This window comes from Homarus americanus, unplaced genomic scaffold, assembly GCF_018991925.1.
Source record: "Homarus americanus isolate GMGI-L3 unplaced genomic scaffold, GMGI_Hamer_2.0 scaffold25797, whole genome shotgun sequence".
NCBI classification, from domain to species: Eukaryota; Metazoa; Arthropoda; class Malacostraca; order Decapoda; family Nephropidae; genus Homarus; species Homarus americanus.
This window is the reverse complement of record NW_024748103.1, coordinates 24,958-40,424: the sequence shown is the minus strand read 5'-3', so window position 1 is coordinate 40,424 and position 15,467 is coordinate 24,958. Positions and strand designations below refer to the sequence as shown.

The following is a 15,467-nucleotide window of genomic DNA, read 5'->3' as shown; positions in this document are numbered from 1 at the left end:
TCAACGAAAATAGGTATAATTAAACCATAATATATTTAATGTACAAAAAGTTACTAAATATTAGACGCCGAGGAAACAGTCATCACCAGATATGAGGATAGGTAAGTCTTATTTTAACTAATGTTACTTTACCTTGTTACTTTATTACTTTTCTGCTACTTCACTGTGTTGCTCTACTCTTACCTTACTGTGTTACTTTACTGTTAATATACTCTTAGTTTATTGTTACTTTACTCTTACCCTACTGTTACTTTAATGTGTTACTTTACTGTTAATTTCCTCTTATTTTTTGTGTTACTTTAATATTACTTGACTGTGTTACTTTACGGTATCACCATCCCAGCTTATTTCACCTGAAGATTAACCACCCTAACACTATTTGGGAGGGAGTTAGGTTAGTTAGGAATAGGTAAGGTTAGCGTTAGGTTAGGATAGGATAGAGGTGGTTAATCTTCAAGTAAAATAAACTGGGGTGGATTTGCATCGGGTGACTCCATACCGCCTACAGTCTAACACCACAACAAGACCTCCAGCGATGACTAAGAGGCACCTGGCTATCAAACGTCACCAGGAACGCGCGGGAGATCCGGCTGCAGGTGGTCGGGGTCTTCACGACACGTGTTGGTGGTCGACGAGAGACGCCTAGACAAGCACATGGCAGATCAGGAACTCGCGTACAACAACAGAACGCTAATATGTACAGTACTGTCTGTTGTATAGTCATTAACCAGTTTACTCGTATACTATCATACAAATGGATGAAATTCTCGAAACACACACAACTTCGTCTACAATACAGTACATCCCATGATAAACATGACGCTTGAGGTTGACAATTAATATTCACATCTCAGCCTTGGGGACACGTGGAACTTTAAGACTATCACACACACACACACACACACACACACGTAATTACTATTTATTTGAGTGTGTGGGTGTGAGAGCAGGAGGGAAGCGTTGCCATGGTGTACTGGTCAGAGGCACTGGGCAATTGCATGAACTGATCAATAACAAGGAACAATTGGTGAGTGAAGGGTGTTACAGGGGGAATAATATACTGCAGTAGTGTGTGTGGGGCGGGGGAAGAGTAGAGAAAGGAAGGAGGGAAGGAAGGAGGGAGGGAAGGAGGGAAAAGGAAGAGGTTTGGAAGATTGGATAGATAGGAAGGCATTAAAGGATGGGGAGTAGTGCCAAATGAGGGAGAGGCAACAGTGGGAGGGAGGGCCGGGAGGGAAGGAAGAAATGGAGGGAGTACGGGAGGGAAGGTGGTGGGCAGGAGAGAGGGAAGGAGTGAGGTAGGTGGTTCTTGACCATTCGCGCGTGTTTTGCCAAATCACCTTCAGTTTATAATTTCAACAAATAATTTCCTTCTCTCGTTACTGTTCATAATTTAGATGATGAAACTACCTGTATATACACACTCACTCCTATAATTTCAATAATAATAATAATAATAATAATAATAATAATACCATGGCGGGTATAAGCCTGGTATCCTGGAAAAATACAAATTTCTACCATCACTTAAGAAATACGATCATCCACACCCTGTACTGTAATAACGACAGCAACTGCCATCAACTGCGTATCCAGCCATCAATCAAGTCCTGGAAATATACATAAAAACCATATTTTTTATTCGTATATTTGTTGACACTCCCTGCACGGAGCACTCGAACACCACCACAGTAAACGAACACTCTGACCTTGACTAGGGCCAATTGTCATACCTCCCTCAACAAAAACAAAGACCGGGAGGTGTTCCTGGAAGGCGTATCTGTGGGTGGGTGCTAGTACCATTAAACACCCTCCTCCTCCTCCCTCATAATACAAACGTGGGACTAACGTTTCATCTCCTCCCCCTCCGTCCTCTCGTCATCCTGGTGTACTAGTTCCCGGTAGTAGGGACCACTTCTCGCTGCCTCTCTCCCACTCACGGTAAATAATCAACACATGGCATCAGTCCCGCTCACAGCTGCCATCGTTCACCAGCACCATAATAACAATCGAAGTATAATTTTTCTTCTCAGGATATCTATATAGGATAACGCCGGTGTGTGGGATTATTATTTAAGAATGTGGTGAGTTTTACTTAGAAATGTCCATAGAAGATTCTTAGAAATACATTTGAAAACCAGCGCCTACGCTAAATACAAAGGTTATCTCCTATTGGTTGAAAGTTGGGACCTTATTCCTACACAAAATGCCAGATTTTCAAAACAACATTGTGGAGTAGTAAGTGTACGTAAACATCTATTTAGTTCCTCAGAAACAATGAGATTCAATTATACTCTATTCGATATATAATTTTGTATTATTTTTCAAGTTTAATATACCTACAATCATAATTTTAAGTTAATTATATTTGTACTCTTGGCAACAACGAGGCTTAACAGTTCTCAGTATCAACCAATAGAGGCGCGCGCTGCCTTTCTGCGAAATCAATGATGTCATAATCAACCAATGGGAGCGCTTAGAAATGACGTTATGTTTCTATTTTTAGAAAATGACAAAATCGTATAAGATCTGCTCTCTCCCAGCAGATGACTCATATAACCACGAGACAGCAGAGAGTCTGGATGTGTGCCGTTCTCGCAAGTGGTGAATAAGACTCGGTGCCTCATAAGTGAGTCCGTCCGATAAGTGACTCATCGTGCTTCACCACGTGCCAAGAACTTAGTGTTGTGTGTGGACGGGATAGTTATGGAGGCAACCATGTACGAGGACGGATCATACTCTAACTACTCTAGGGAAAGTCTCAACCAGATGAAGCGTAGACTGACCCTCGACCTGAACAACAGACCGTCCAAGAAACAGCGCCCAGGAGGAAACTTCAACCCTCTCCTCACCTCCCCAGACCTGAACCAGCTGAAGTTAGCCTCCCCGGAGCTGGAGAGACTCATCATTCAGCAAGGTAGTACTATACTCGGCAACGCCTCAACCACGCCCTCCCAGTTCTTCTTCCCCACCAAAACCGCCACGGTCGAGGAGGAGGAATTTGCTAAGGGGTTCGAGGACACCCTTGAGCAGCTGCACCACCAGGATGCCATCGCCACCAGCAGCAGCGGCAACGTGGTGGTTACGAGCGTGGCGCCGCCCGTGTCTTCGGCACCGCTGCAGTACACTCAGCTGGATGTGCCGCTGCATCACGCCCACCACCACCACCACCCACACCAGCAGGTGCCCGTCACGTCGGCGTCCGTGCTGTCGCTGGAGCACCAGCACCATGTGTCGGCGGCGCACCTGGGGCTGCTGCCACCTGCGCACATCAAGGAGGAGCCGCAGACAGTGCCCAGCGTGAGTGGCTCCCCGCCGCTGTCACCCATCAACATGGAGTGTCAGGAACGTATTAAGCTCGAACGCAAGAGACTGAGGAACCGCATCGCCGCCTCCAAGTGTCGACGGAGGAAGCTGGAGAGAATCGGTCGTCTGGAGGACAAGGTTCGGGGCCTGAAGGGGGAAAACGTAGAGTTACAGGCAGTGGTGAACAAGCTGAAGGACCAGGTGTGTTCCCTGAAGCAGGAGGTGATGGAGCACGTTAACTCAGGCTGCCAGATACCCTTCGTGACGCACCAGTGATGTGACGGCCAGCACCGTCACCGTGCCAGCTCGCCCACCAACGCCCGCACGCCCACCATGGCCCACCCTGGCCCATCCCGCGTGTTTGTGCAGCCCCCGTGCGAGGCTAGCGCTCTGCCCTCCCTTACACCACCACAGGGAGCCACATGACCGCTGCCATACACCTGCTACAAGGGAGGGGCCGTGGTGCTGGTGCCTGTGACAAGGTGCCAGGCACGGCCCAGTGCTCGGTGAGGCCGTACACGGGGCGGGGCGGTGGGGCTTCGTTCAAGCGGGGCTGGGGGCCGAGCGCCGCTGTACCGGGGTCGCTCTAGTCAAGTGAGCGTGGAGTGCGCGCCCCGCCATATGTGCCCCACGCCCACCCGCGCCCACGGCACGCCCGCCACCCACGCCACGCCACCGCCTAATGTGATAGTGCCGCGTGTATGCAAAATATGTGCTAAATACTTCCATAATTTGTTATACCCATATTTACTACTGCAGTGCTTTATCTGACACGTGCGTGAGTCTTAAGTATGGACACCCCCCCCCCCCTCTGTGGTTCACACACTCAGTTATTGCTGTTTCATGTTTGTTTATGCAGTTTTGATGTACAAGGTCAGTGATAATCCTCTAAGTCATGTGAGTTACGACGTACCTTGTGTTGTAACTAAAGTATTACGGTGTTATGCAAGAGAACTGTACGAATGAATTAAAAAATAAACTTTTATATAAATTATGTATATTTTATATGCAAAGAAAAACTATTTCTTGATTTATGCAAAATACGCAAAGCAAGATTTTTGTATGAAGATTTTCTTATTTATAAAAGAAAAAACCTAAAAAACAGTTTTTTACTTGACCTTTTCTAATTGTTTGAGTTACTCCTCGATGCTTGTCACTCCACCCATAATAAACCTAATACTACACAAGATCATCAGTAAGACCAAAATGTATCCTGTGTCAACCAACAAACTGTACTAACACATAAACTTAATATGTTACACTATAACAACATGGCATAGTTACCCTCCCAACGTCACACCTATACACACTGATAATAAGTGACAAGCGAGGCAAAATAACAATGAATTACTTATATTTCATTTATATAATTGCACTGATCTTGAGGTGGAAGGTGTTATATCAATTAATGCTGATGGTATACTGGTTAACATGATAAATGGAAAATTATATAGATTAGTTATATTTGGGTTGACTAGTTTATACTCAACCAACACCCACATCAAAACTACCAACACCCACAACACAACCACCACACACACCCACATCAACACCACCACCACACACACCCACATGAAAACAACCACCACACACATCAACACAACCACCTCACACACCCTCATCAACACAACCACCACACACACCCACATCAACACAACCACCACACACACCCACATCAAAACAACCACCACACACATCAACACAACCACCACATCCAACACCACCACACACCCACATCAACACATACCACACACACACCCACATCAACACAACCACCACATCAACACCCAACCACCATGCACCCACATCAACACAACTACAACACACCCACATCACAACACCACCATCAACACAATACACCCACATCAACACACCACACATACACCCACATCAACCACCACCACAGTACACCCACATCAACACAACCACCACATACACCCACATCAACACAACCACCACATACACCCACATCAACACACACCACATACACCCACATCAACACACCACATCAACACAACCACCACATACACCCACATCAACACAACCACACACACACAACACAACCACCACATACAACACACTCACATCAACACAACCACCACATACAACACACCCACATCAACACAACCATCATATACACCCACCACACACACCCATATCAACACAATAACCACACATAACACACCCACATCAACACAACCACCACACTCAACACACCCACATCAACACAACCACTACACACTCACACACACAACTACCACACACCCACATCAACAAAACCACCACACACCCGCACCAACCTACCCACACAATGACACCCCCCCCCCACACACACATTTTTTCACATACAAAGTTCAAAAGTTAAGAAATTGAAACGCGTATGTATATCAGTTAAACCTCATAAACAGAAAAATCTGACTGAAAAACATTTATGGGTAAATGATAAATATGAAAAAAAAACCCTGGAGACATTAATGTATTTATGTATGTAATAAGACCAAAAGAAAATAATAAGCTACATAACTATGAGTATTATTTGACAACTATATTTTACCTTTAGTCAACTCATTATAATTACCGAGGCTCAATTTTCGTTCATTGTATAGAACTGGATATTAATTCCCACGAAAGCATTAGGAACCTTGAGTATACTGTACACGAACATAATAAAAAGAAAAATCAAAAACTTCTATTTTCTAGAGAGGCGTAGAGTGAGGGGGCGATATGATCCAGGTATAAAAATGTATGATAGCTGGAGTAAAGAAGACCATATTGATAAGACCCCCAACACTTACACTGGATACAATCAAATCAAGAGTGAACACGTAGCTATGATTGAAGACATACTGTATAAATTTAGGAGGGAAATAGGCAAATATTGGTTGGATAATAGATGGATGGGTGCTTTATGGAGTTATATTTAAGTAGTGATGGTTGGGTGACCAGTATGGGGTCATGAGGCCTAGTTAAGCTTGCGTTACCATGTTCTTATAATACAATAAATAACAAACAGAATTAGGTGATTACATAACGAACCAAACGACACAATTAACCAGATATAACTACTTGTGCTGCCACCATCAAAACACATTATCAGGGTATAGAAAGCAATGTGAATCTTCCTTTGTTAATAACTAGATATATGAGACAACAGCCAACTATCACACTGGTCTCACTGAGTTACTAACATGAGAATGAAAATTTATGCCCAAGGGTGTCATTCTTTACGCTAGTTCTGTTCCATATATACACACATAATATACATTAGGGTTTGGGTATAAGACAGCTGACGTTACTACTACTACTACTACTACTACTACTGTACTACTACTGCAACAACAACAACAACAACAACTACTACTACTACTACTACTGCTACAACTACTACTACTACTACTAATAATAATAATAGTACCTTATGCAGACAATTTCAAAGAACAACCAATTAAGTCAAATAATTAAAGAATAGATTAACTTTCCAAATTTATTCTATAATTTAATAAACAGTAAAGGTCATAGATATAATAACAAAAAATACTAATAAAAATTAAACATGAAATTAATCCCAGAAAACAATTAAATGCCAAGAACAAAGTAAAACAACAGTAAGTCGATGATGAAGGAGTTGAGTAGATGTTAAGAGTTTGTTTCCGGGAGTTGAGTGTGTGAGTGTGTGTGTGTGAGTGTGTGTGAGTGTGTGTGTGAGTGTGTTAAGCCGGGGTCACACGAGTCCTTTTATGAGCAATTAATTTAAAGCAAGAATTTTGAAGCACGAAAATACTATTAATTTCTTCAATGGCCACACGGGTTGTTTCTTGGTCCAGTTTTTACAGCAAGGGAAAAAAAAAACAAGTGAACGCTGGGAGACGGAACATCACAACAACAACAAGGGGGAGATGGCAGCAGACGACACACCAGCTATCCTTGGTATTACTGTTATTATTAAAGAGAAACGAGAGAATTCAAAGAGAAAATGATTGTGGAGTCGTAAGTGGCTGGCGAGGAGGAGGACTGAAAGTGTTATATGTAGAGTAGTAGGTACAGTAGGGAGGGTTGCCTGTGTGGGACCGGCTGGGGGTATTAGCCGTGTTATGACCCAGGAGTCTTACGAGATCATTAACAATCATTGACTATAACGATCGTCCAGTAAAATGGCTCCAAAAACTTGATCGAAGTAACTTTCAATCCAAGAAATGTTTATAAAAGCGCTCATGTGGTCGAGGCCTAGGAGAGGTAGTGAATTAAGAGAGGGAGGGGGGGGACTGTGTGTGTGTGTGTGTGTGTGTGTGTGTGTGTGAGCCACCCACCCACACGTACAGTATACACACTCCGATAAAGAATTCTCAAACTGATATAAAATACCCGAAGGATATACCATCTACCTGTATCTATCTATCTATCTATCTACCTGTATCTATCTATCTATCTACCTGTATCTATCTATCTATCTACCTGTATCTATCTATCTATCACTGGACACCACCCCTCGGGATTAGGCCTGGCTTAGAGCTCACCTTAACAGGATAATTGGCCTAATCACACCTGACGTTGGTTTGTTTATTTCGGTTCAGTGAATAGCTTGAATCTCTCTCTCTCTCTCTCTCTCTCTCTCTCTCTCTCTCTCTCTCTCTCTCACCCACACACCTGTTGAGGCCCTTATCCCCACAAAGGTAGGTGTTCCATAGGGCCGTGAATCTAACAGGTCTGGTTAGGTTAGGTTAGGTTAGGCATTGGTTAGAAAAAAGCAAAATTTAAAAAGATTTATTGTCAGAACAAGAACATGAACAAGAACACGAATAAGAAGAAATAACAAGATAAGCGAACTCCTCGAGGACGATGTTTTAACCCTTTGAGGACGATGTTTTAACCCTTTGAGGACGATGTTTTAACCCTTTGAGGACGATGTTTTAACCCTTTGAGGACGATGTTTTAACCCTTTGAGGACGATGTTTTAACCCTTTGAGGACGATGTTTTAACCCTTTGAGGACGATGTTTTAACCCTTTGAGGACGATGTTTTAACCCTTTGAGGACGATGTTTTAACCCTTTGATGACGATGTTTTAACCCTTTGAGGACGATGTTTTAACCCTTTGAGGACAATGTTTTAACCCTTTGAGGACGATGTTTTAACCCTTTGAGGACGATGTTTTAACCCTTTGAGAACGATGTTTTAACCTTCTAAGAGTTAACATTCAACACTGACAAGATGATAAATTCTCAGTAACGCGTCAATTTTTCCTCTTAAAACTGTATTGTGAGAATTAACCCCAAAGTCTTATTTAATTCTCAGAAAATATGAAGCAAAAAATGTTTCCTCCCTTAATCTGTATATATATATTAGAGTATTTAATTAAAGCATTTATTATTTAACTATTATTTTTATTCACTTAATTTACGATAAAAAAGATGGATTCTCATTTTCTTTATTATTATTTATCGTACGTGAAAAAAAAACTCTTAAAATTATGAAAAAAATGGATTCTCAAAAAATAAAAATAAATAAATAAATAAATAAAGACCCTCAATTAACTTCTTGGGATAGAAATGGCGACCAAATTGCACTGAGACTCGACTAAAATCGGTTTCTTAGAGTCAGGTAAGCTGTGATGCATAAAATGGAAACAAAATGGCTGCCAAATTGCACCGAGACTCTACCATAGCTCAGTGTTGTATTCTGTCACCTTGAGAGACGGATAATAGGGGACGAAGTTACGGTATTGAGACGGTAATTACTTGAAGGATATCTAACCTAACCTAACCTAACCTAACCTAATCTAACCTAACCTAACCTAATCTAACCTAACCTAACCTAACCTAACGTAATCTAACCTAACCTAACCTAACCTAACCTACCCTAACCTAACCTAACCTAACCCAACCTAACCTAATCTAATCTAACCTAACCTAACCTAACCTAACCTAATCTAACCTAACCTAACCTAACCAAAAAGAAGGTTAGGTTTACTTATGATAACTTGGTTAATAAATGAAGCATGAAGTGAGTTGGTGCACACACACACACACACACACACACACACACACACAAACACACACACACAAAGGAATATTTTACATGAAATTCCACCTGGACAGAGAGAGAATGTGTCGATATAATTTTCTAGGGCTGTGTATATACGTATGTATGTATGTATGTATGTATGTATGTATGTATGTATGTATGTAAGTATGTAAGTATGCATGTCTGTATGTATGTATGTATGTATGTATGTGTATGTATGTATGTATGTATGTATGTATGTATGTATGTATGTATGTATGTATTCATGTATGTATGTATGTATGTATGTATGTATGTATGTATGTATGTATGTATGTAATGTGTTTTGGCTTTGTCTGATTCCCCTTAGTCAGTGTATGTGTTATTAATGTATTATTGCAATGTACATATGTATGTATACGTTCAGCTGTATACAGTACGTAATATATACACATGTGTGCGTGTATAAGTATATTCAATACTTTATGCATACATACATAGTGAATAAAATCGATAATAAACAATAATTTCCTAATATTTACTTACACAGCAAACAAAGGGGGGGGGGTCTGAGAGAGGGGCACAGAGGGTAGGGGCTGAGGGGAGGGGGCTTGAGTAGGGGGCTGAAAAAGGTGGGCTGAGGGAGGGAGGGACCGAGGGGGGAATAGTGAGAGGGGGGCTGAGGGGGGTGGGGGCTTAGAGTAGGGGGCTGAAAAGGTGGGCTGAGGGAGGGAGGAACCGAGGGGGGAATAGTGAGAGGGGGGGCTGAGGGGGGGCGGGGGTGATATTATACCCAAAGACTAAGAGACTAATTCCGTAATTATCAAACATGAGCCTCTAATTACACCTCATTAACCCACTTTACCATCGTTAACGTTCATCACGAGGCTACAGTCAGGCTACAGTCAGGCTACAGTGTCAGGTTACAAAGTCAGGCTTCAGTCAGGCTAGTGTCAGGTTACAAAGTTAGGCTACAGTCAGGCTAGTGTCAGGTTACAAAGTTAGGCTACAGTCAGGCTACACAGTCAGGCTACACAGTCAGGTTACAGAGTCAGGTTACTGTGTCAGGCTACAGTCAGGCTACACAGTCAGGCTACACAGTCAGGCTACACACTCAGGCTACTCTCTTCTTCCTCATTCTTACACGTTGTTTACACGAGTAATTACCCTAAATCATAATTCACCTTGATTATAATAAATAGGTAATCTTGCTATTTATAGGTAAATTGGGTATATGAGTTATTTTTATAATTAGGGTGAAATTGGTCTCTTCTTTGTGAGTGGTCAAAATTGGCTTTAGTTGTGTAGCGGGGGGGGTTAAGATAAGGTGGTCTTTTGTTGATTCTTAGTTATTGCTTAAACAAGGAAAATTTGAATACTGCTTTGTTTAGTTTAGCCTTAATTGAATAGCATGAAGATTAGCCCCCCCTTACTTCACCTGATGATTGAACAACCAAATACTTACCTAACCTAACCTAATCCAACCTAACTACCGCCTGGGAAGATATTGGAAGCATAATGTGTTGTCTAATGGTAGACCCTGCTGCCATATGGCGTCACGAAAATTGTGACCAAGTCCCAGGCTGTTAAGAACATAAGAACATAAGAATGGAGGAAACTGCAGCGGGCCTATTGGCCCATACTGGGCAGTCCCGTTTACACCCAACCCCTATTGCTCATATAAGCATCCAACCTATGTTTGAAGCTATTCAGCGTACTCGATTTAATGATGATATTTGGTAACTTGCTGATCTGACTTTCTGCCTCATTTACACACAATTGCAGGTCTCAATTGTCTCTCTCACCTTGACAACACAACATACATAATGTATATCGTTTCTCACTCTTGATTTATTTTTATTTTTTGTATTTATTTATGGTTATTATTATTATATTTAAATTTTTATAAATTTTATTAATAATAATAATAATAATAATAATAATAATAATAATAATAATAATAATAATAATAATAATAATAATAATAATAATAATAATAATAATATTATATATTTTTGAATCTGTTTAAGAATTTCCCAGAGAGAGAGAGAGAGAGAGAGAGAGAGAGAGAGAGAGAGAGAGAGAGAGAGAGAGAGAGAGAGAACATGAAGGTGAGAAACAATGAAGGAAAGGAAAATAAGTAAATAGAGAAAGAATGAATAATTAATAATGAAAGAAGGAATTTGTCGAGAATGAAGGAAAGAAAATGAAGTTATGAAGGCAGGAAGAAGTAGATAAAGGAAAGATAATGTCGAGAACGAAGAAGATAATATGGATGAAAGAAGGAAGTGATAGATAAAGAGAAAGGTGATAAGAATGAAACGAGGGTGAGGTCACTTCTTTCAACTCTCAGCTTTAGGATTAAGGTTCGACTTAAAGCTGTGTGTGTGTGTGTGTGTGTGTGTGTGTGTGTGTGTGTGCTATAACGTGTGCGTGTGTTTGTGTGCACAGTATTTATATTATTTTTATTATTATCGTATTATAATTATTATTATTATTAATATTATTATTATTATTATTATTATTATTAACGTATTATTATTATTATTATTATTATTATTATTATTATTATTATTATTATCGTATTATTATTATCATAATATTATTATTATTATTATTATTATTATTATTATTATTATTATAATAATTATTATTATTATTATTATTATTATTATTATTATTATTATTATTATTTTCGTATTATTATTATCATAATATTAATATTATTATTATTATTAATATTATTATTATTATTATTATTATTATTATTATTATTATTATTAGTGTATTATCATTATTATTATTATTATTATTATTATTATTATTATTATTATTATTATTATTATTATTGAAGTGGGACTGTTTCTTAATCTGCCCTGTGTTTTACCAGTAGTCTCAAGTACCACTTTTAAGGTCTTATTTATTTTTTATTTATTTTTTTACGGGGACCATCCCACCCGGACACAAGTCACTGACCCACATCAGGGCCTGGGGGGCGAAAATGTAACAATAATAATAATAATAATAATAATAATAATAATAATAATAATAATAATAATAATAATAATAATAGTCATAATAATTCATAATAAATAAAATTTATGATAAAACAAACAAAATAAAATAATAAAATAATGATGATAATAATACAGTAACTAATAATAATAATAATAATAAAGAACTATAAATACAAAAATGAAAAAAAAGATCAAAAGTAAGAAACAATATATGTATGTTGTGTTGTCAATAGTAAGAGAAACAATTGAGACCCTGCAATTGTGTGTAAATGAGGCAGAAAGTCAGATCAACAACCTGGGACTTGGTCACAATTTTCGTGACGCCATATGGCAGCAGGGTCTACCATTAGGCAATACATTATGCTTCCAATATCTTCCCAGGCAGTAGTACCTCCCTGTTTGGTAGCTGCCTACTACCTACATTATAAAGATCTTTATTTCAGCATAGACCTAAGTAAAAATACAAGCAATAGACTAAAAAAAAGCGTTAAAGCATTACTAGGGAATTCGTGTAGTCGTCCTCAACATCCTGATTTGCTTAGTGCTAGTCCAGTCTTCTCTCTTACTCTCTCTCTAAGGTTACCGAGTTTGAAGACGTGACCATTAACGTGTTTATAAACGTGACCGCTTGTTGAGGGTACAGTACAGACAGTGAAGCGGAGAGTTGACTAGGGTCTGGTCTTAGCTTGAAACACCATCATCCATGTCTTAATATTCAACCATCTTTATCCCGTTGTCGTTCTCTTTCTCTCCTTATTTGTCAATGTGTTATTTAACATATTCGTGGAGAGTTAACTTACAATAATATAAGCTAATAATCAACAACAATTAAGATGTATTGTATAAAGATTCTTGTTTGGTTCGTCCGTTGAAGTATGTTAATGCATTATGGCGACAACTACGCGCCCGAATAAATTATCTTTATTTATAATACATCTACAGGTGGTTCCAGTCTCAAACATAAATAATAACTAAAGAGTTGAAATGTACAACGCATAATTTTCTGCCATGTGAGAGCCAAACATCGCTCACTGGCCATAATTCACGGATATGGCGCCATAAACATGGTACGGCTGGCAGCGCGACCCACTAAAACATCAACAAAGCGCTGTTCGAATCCCATGGCGGCGCAAAATAACTAATCGATGACGCGAGGTTGAAAATACCAAACAATTCGCACTCCTCGAGACAGAGGACCTCAAAAAGTGCACCAATGTTACTGTAGCTACGGGCTATAGAGAGGTGCGAGCCAGTGACCACGGAAACGGATGTGTCGTATCTCACCCTTTTGTTATCGTAAACAACACAAGATAATCGTAACTCTAATTTAAGTGAAAACAAACAAGTGACTATCTTACTGTTTAAATATAAATATGAATTATCATAAGACGTTCTTGTTTTTCTTACCAAGGTTAAGCGTCGCCGTAGTATAACAATTAATATACCTTGTTACACTAAATACAGTTGTGTACCTGCCCCAGGGTGTAGGGGGGTACCTCTGTATCATAGTCTATATAATATCACCCCATTACCAGTTAATTACTAATTACACCTTGTTCGTCTTTGTACACATCTGTGAGAGGACAGGTGGCTGGCAGCATCACTGTTGCCTTGTTGTCATACACGTTTACTGTACAACAGGAATCTCGTGGCTTAACAAGGGCGTCTTATTGGATGATTCCCTTAGCATGTGGAGACGAGTCAGCCACACTAACATGACACACTTGAGCGAAAAATGATAATATGAGAGACACAAAACTCGAGTTGTTTCTCCAGGTCACGTGCGTCAAGCTGTTCTGATTATGACAACTTGACTCTGAATGGTTAGTGAATAAACTGTCATTCCGCTAATGGATAAAAAGACCTCAGATGAATACAATAATCAGTAATTTCCCTCCAAACTCTGGGGGAATGTTGCGGCCAGCGTGACACAAGGAGGGGGGGGGGGGCAGTATCATTCCAGGGGAGGTGCAGGTGGAGTGAGGGAGCGGGTTACAGGATGTTATCGTCTCCAGGTGTTGTTGACTCCAGGACTGAACAACAAGTGTGACTTAGGACGCTGGAGGTGATAATGGTGTTGATGTACTGTGCACCAAGTAGTGGTGTTGTTATCATCATCTGGAGCCATAAATTGGGGAACTATCGAACAAGATGGCGTGAGACACTTGACATAATGACCCTCAAGTGCCAGACAAAATAACTCTCAAGTGTCAGATGTACAATACAATACAAACACGATATCAGTAAAAACCAGATGTTACTAAACCCCACGTGAGCTGTTCCCCTCAACCTCCAAGACTAGTAGTAGTAGTTCACACAGAGTAACACTTGCTAGACTAAACTATTATGACAACACGGAGTTAAACACGTGATTGAATGAGGTGTTAACGACGTAAATAAGAAACAGACTTAACAAAGCTGGAAGGGGGATTTAGTTTGTATCCACTTTATAAACAGCTTGGATAAGTAGACAACCTGACAGATCTTTGACTGACTTTAAATATAACAAAAATCTCAAAGGTCACAAGAGAGTCAGAGGTTTTATGGTACTTCGTCACATTCTACCTGACGATACATCATCTGCCTCTGAGTAGTTGTGATCCCTGTTCATAGTGTAAAGTGAACTATAACATTGCATAAGTTCACTTCCCTTCAGGTATATTTTGATTCTGTGGGAAGTTGATTTTGTGTTTTAAGAGAGAGAGAGAGAGAGAGACCAGATGGGTGTAGAGGGGGAAGGTCTTACAGGTGTGAGTGAAATTAGGGTGGGAGGAGGAGGGTTATAATACTGTGTGGACCAGGGTGTGTGTGTGTGTGTGTGTGTGTGTGTGTGTGTGTGTGTGTGTGAGAAACATTGCACTGGACCAGGTGTGAGTGGGAGGTGGATGTGCACAGGTGTATGGATTAGATGAAAAGAGAGAGGTGACTGGACGTAAGCATAATCTATGAGAGTTTTGTCTCAGCATGTCTACATGTGTGTGTGTGTGTGTGTGTGTGTGTGTGTGTGTGTGTGTGTGTGGGGCCAGGTATGACGACTGGAATATAACAGACAAATAAGTTCTATAGACATGTGCGAGTTGCGAAAACATGAGACGTGTGAGATAAATCTGGCCCACATTATTGGCCCCAGAGATAGTGACGTCAT

The 15,467-nt window shown here is 40.1% G+C and overlaps 1 protein-coding gene across 1 annotated transcript; it reads left to right on the top strand.

Annotated features, from left to right (window-relative positions):
* Positions 1–2,539: 2,539 nt before the first annotated feature.
* Positions 2,540–4,300, top strand: LOC121879991 (transcription factor AP-1-like). The gene has a single exon (XM_042386868.1). It carries the CDS (start codon positions 2,707–2,709, stop codon positions 3,580–3,582), a length of 876 nt encoding a protein of 291 aa, XP_042242802.1. The 5' UTR covers positions 2,540–2,706; the 3' UTR covers positions 3,583–4,300.
* The last annotated feature ends 11,167 nt before the right edge of the window (positions 4,301–15,467 follow it).

Bases quoted from the DNA above. Each gene is read 5' to 3' on its own strand.
- LOC121879991 (XM_042386868.1), top strand. From the start codon at position 2,707: ATGGAGGCAACCATGTACGAGGACGGATCATACTCTAACTACTCTAGG.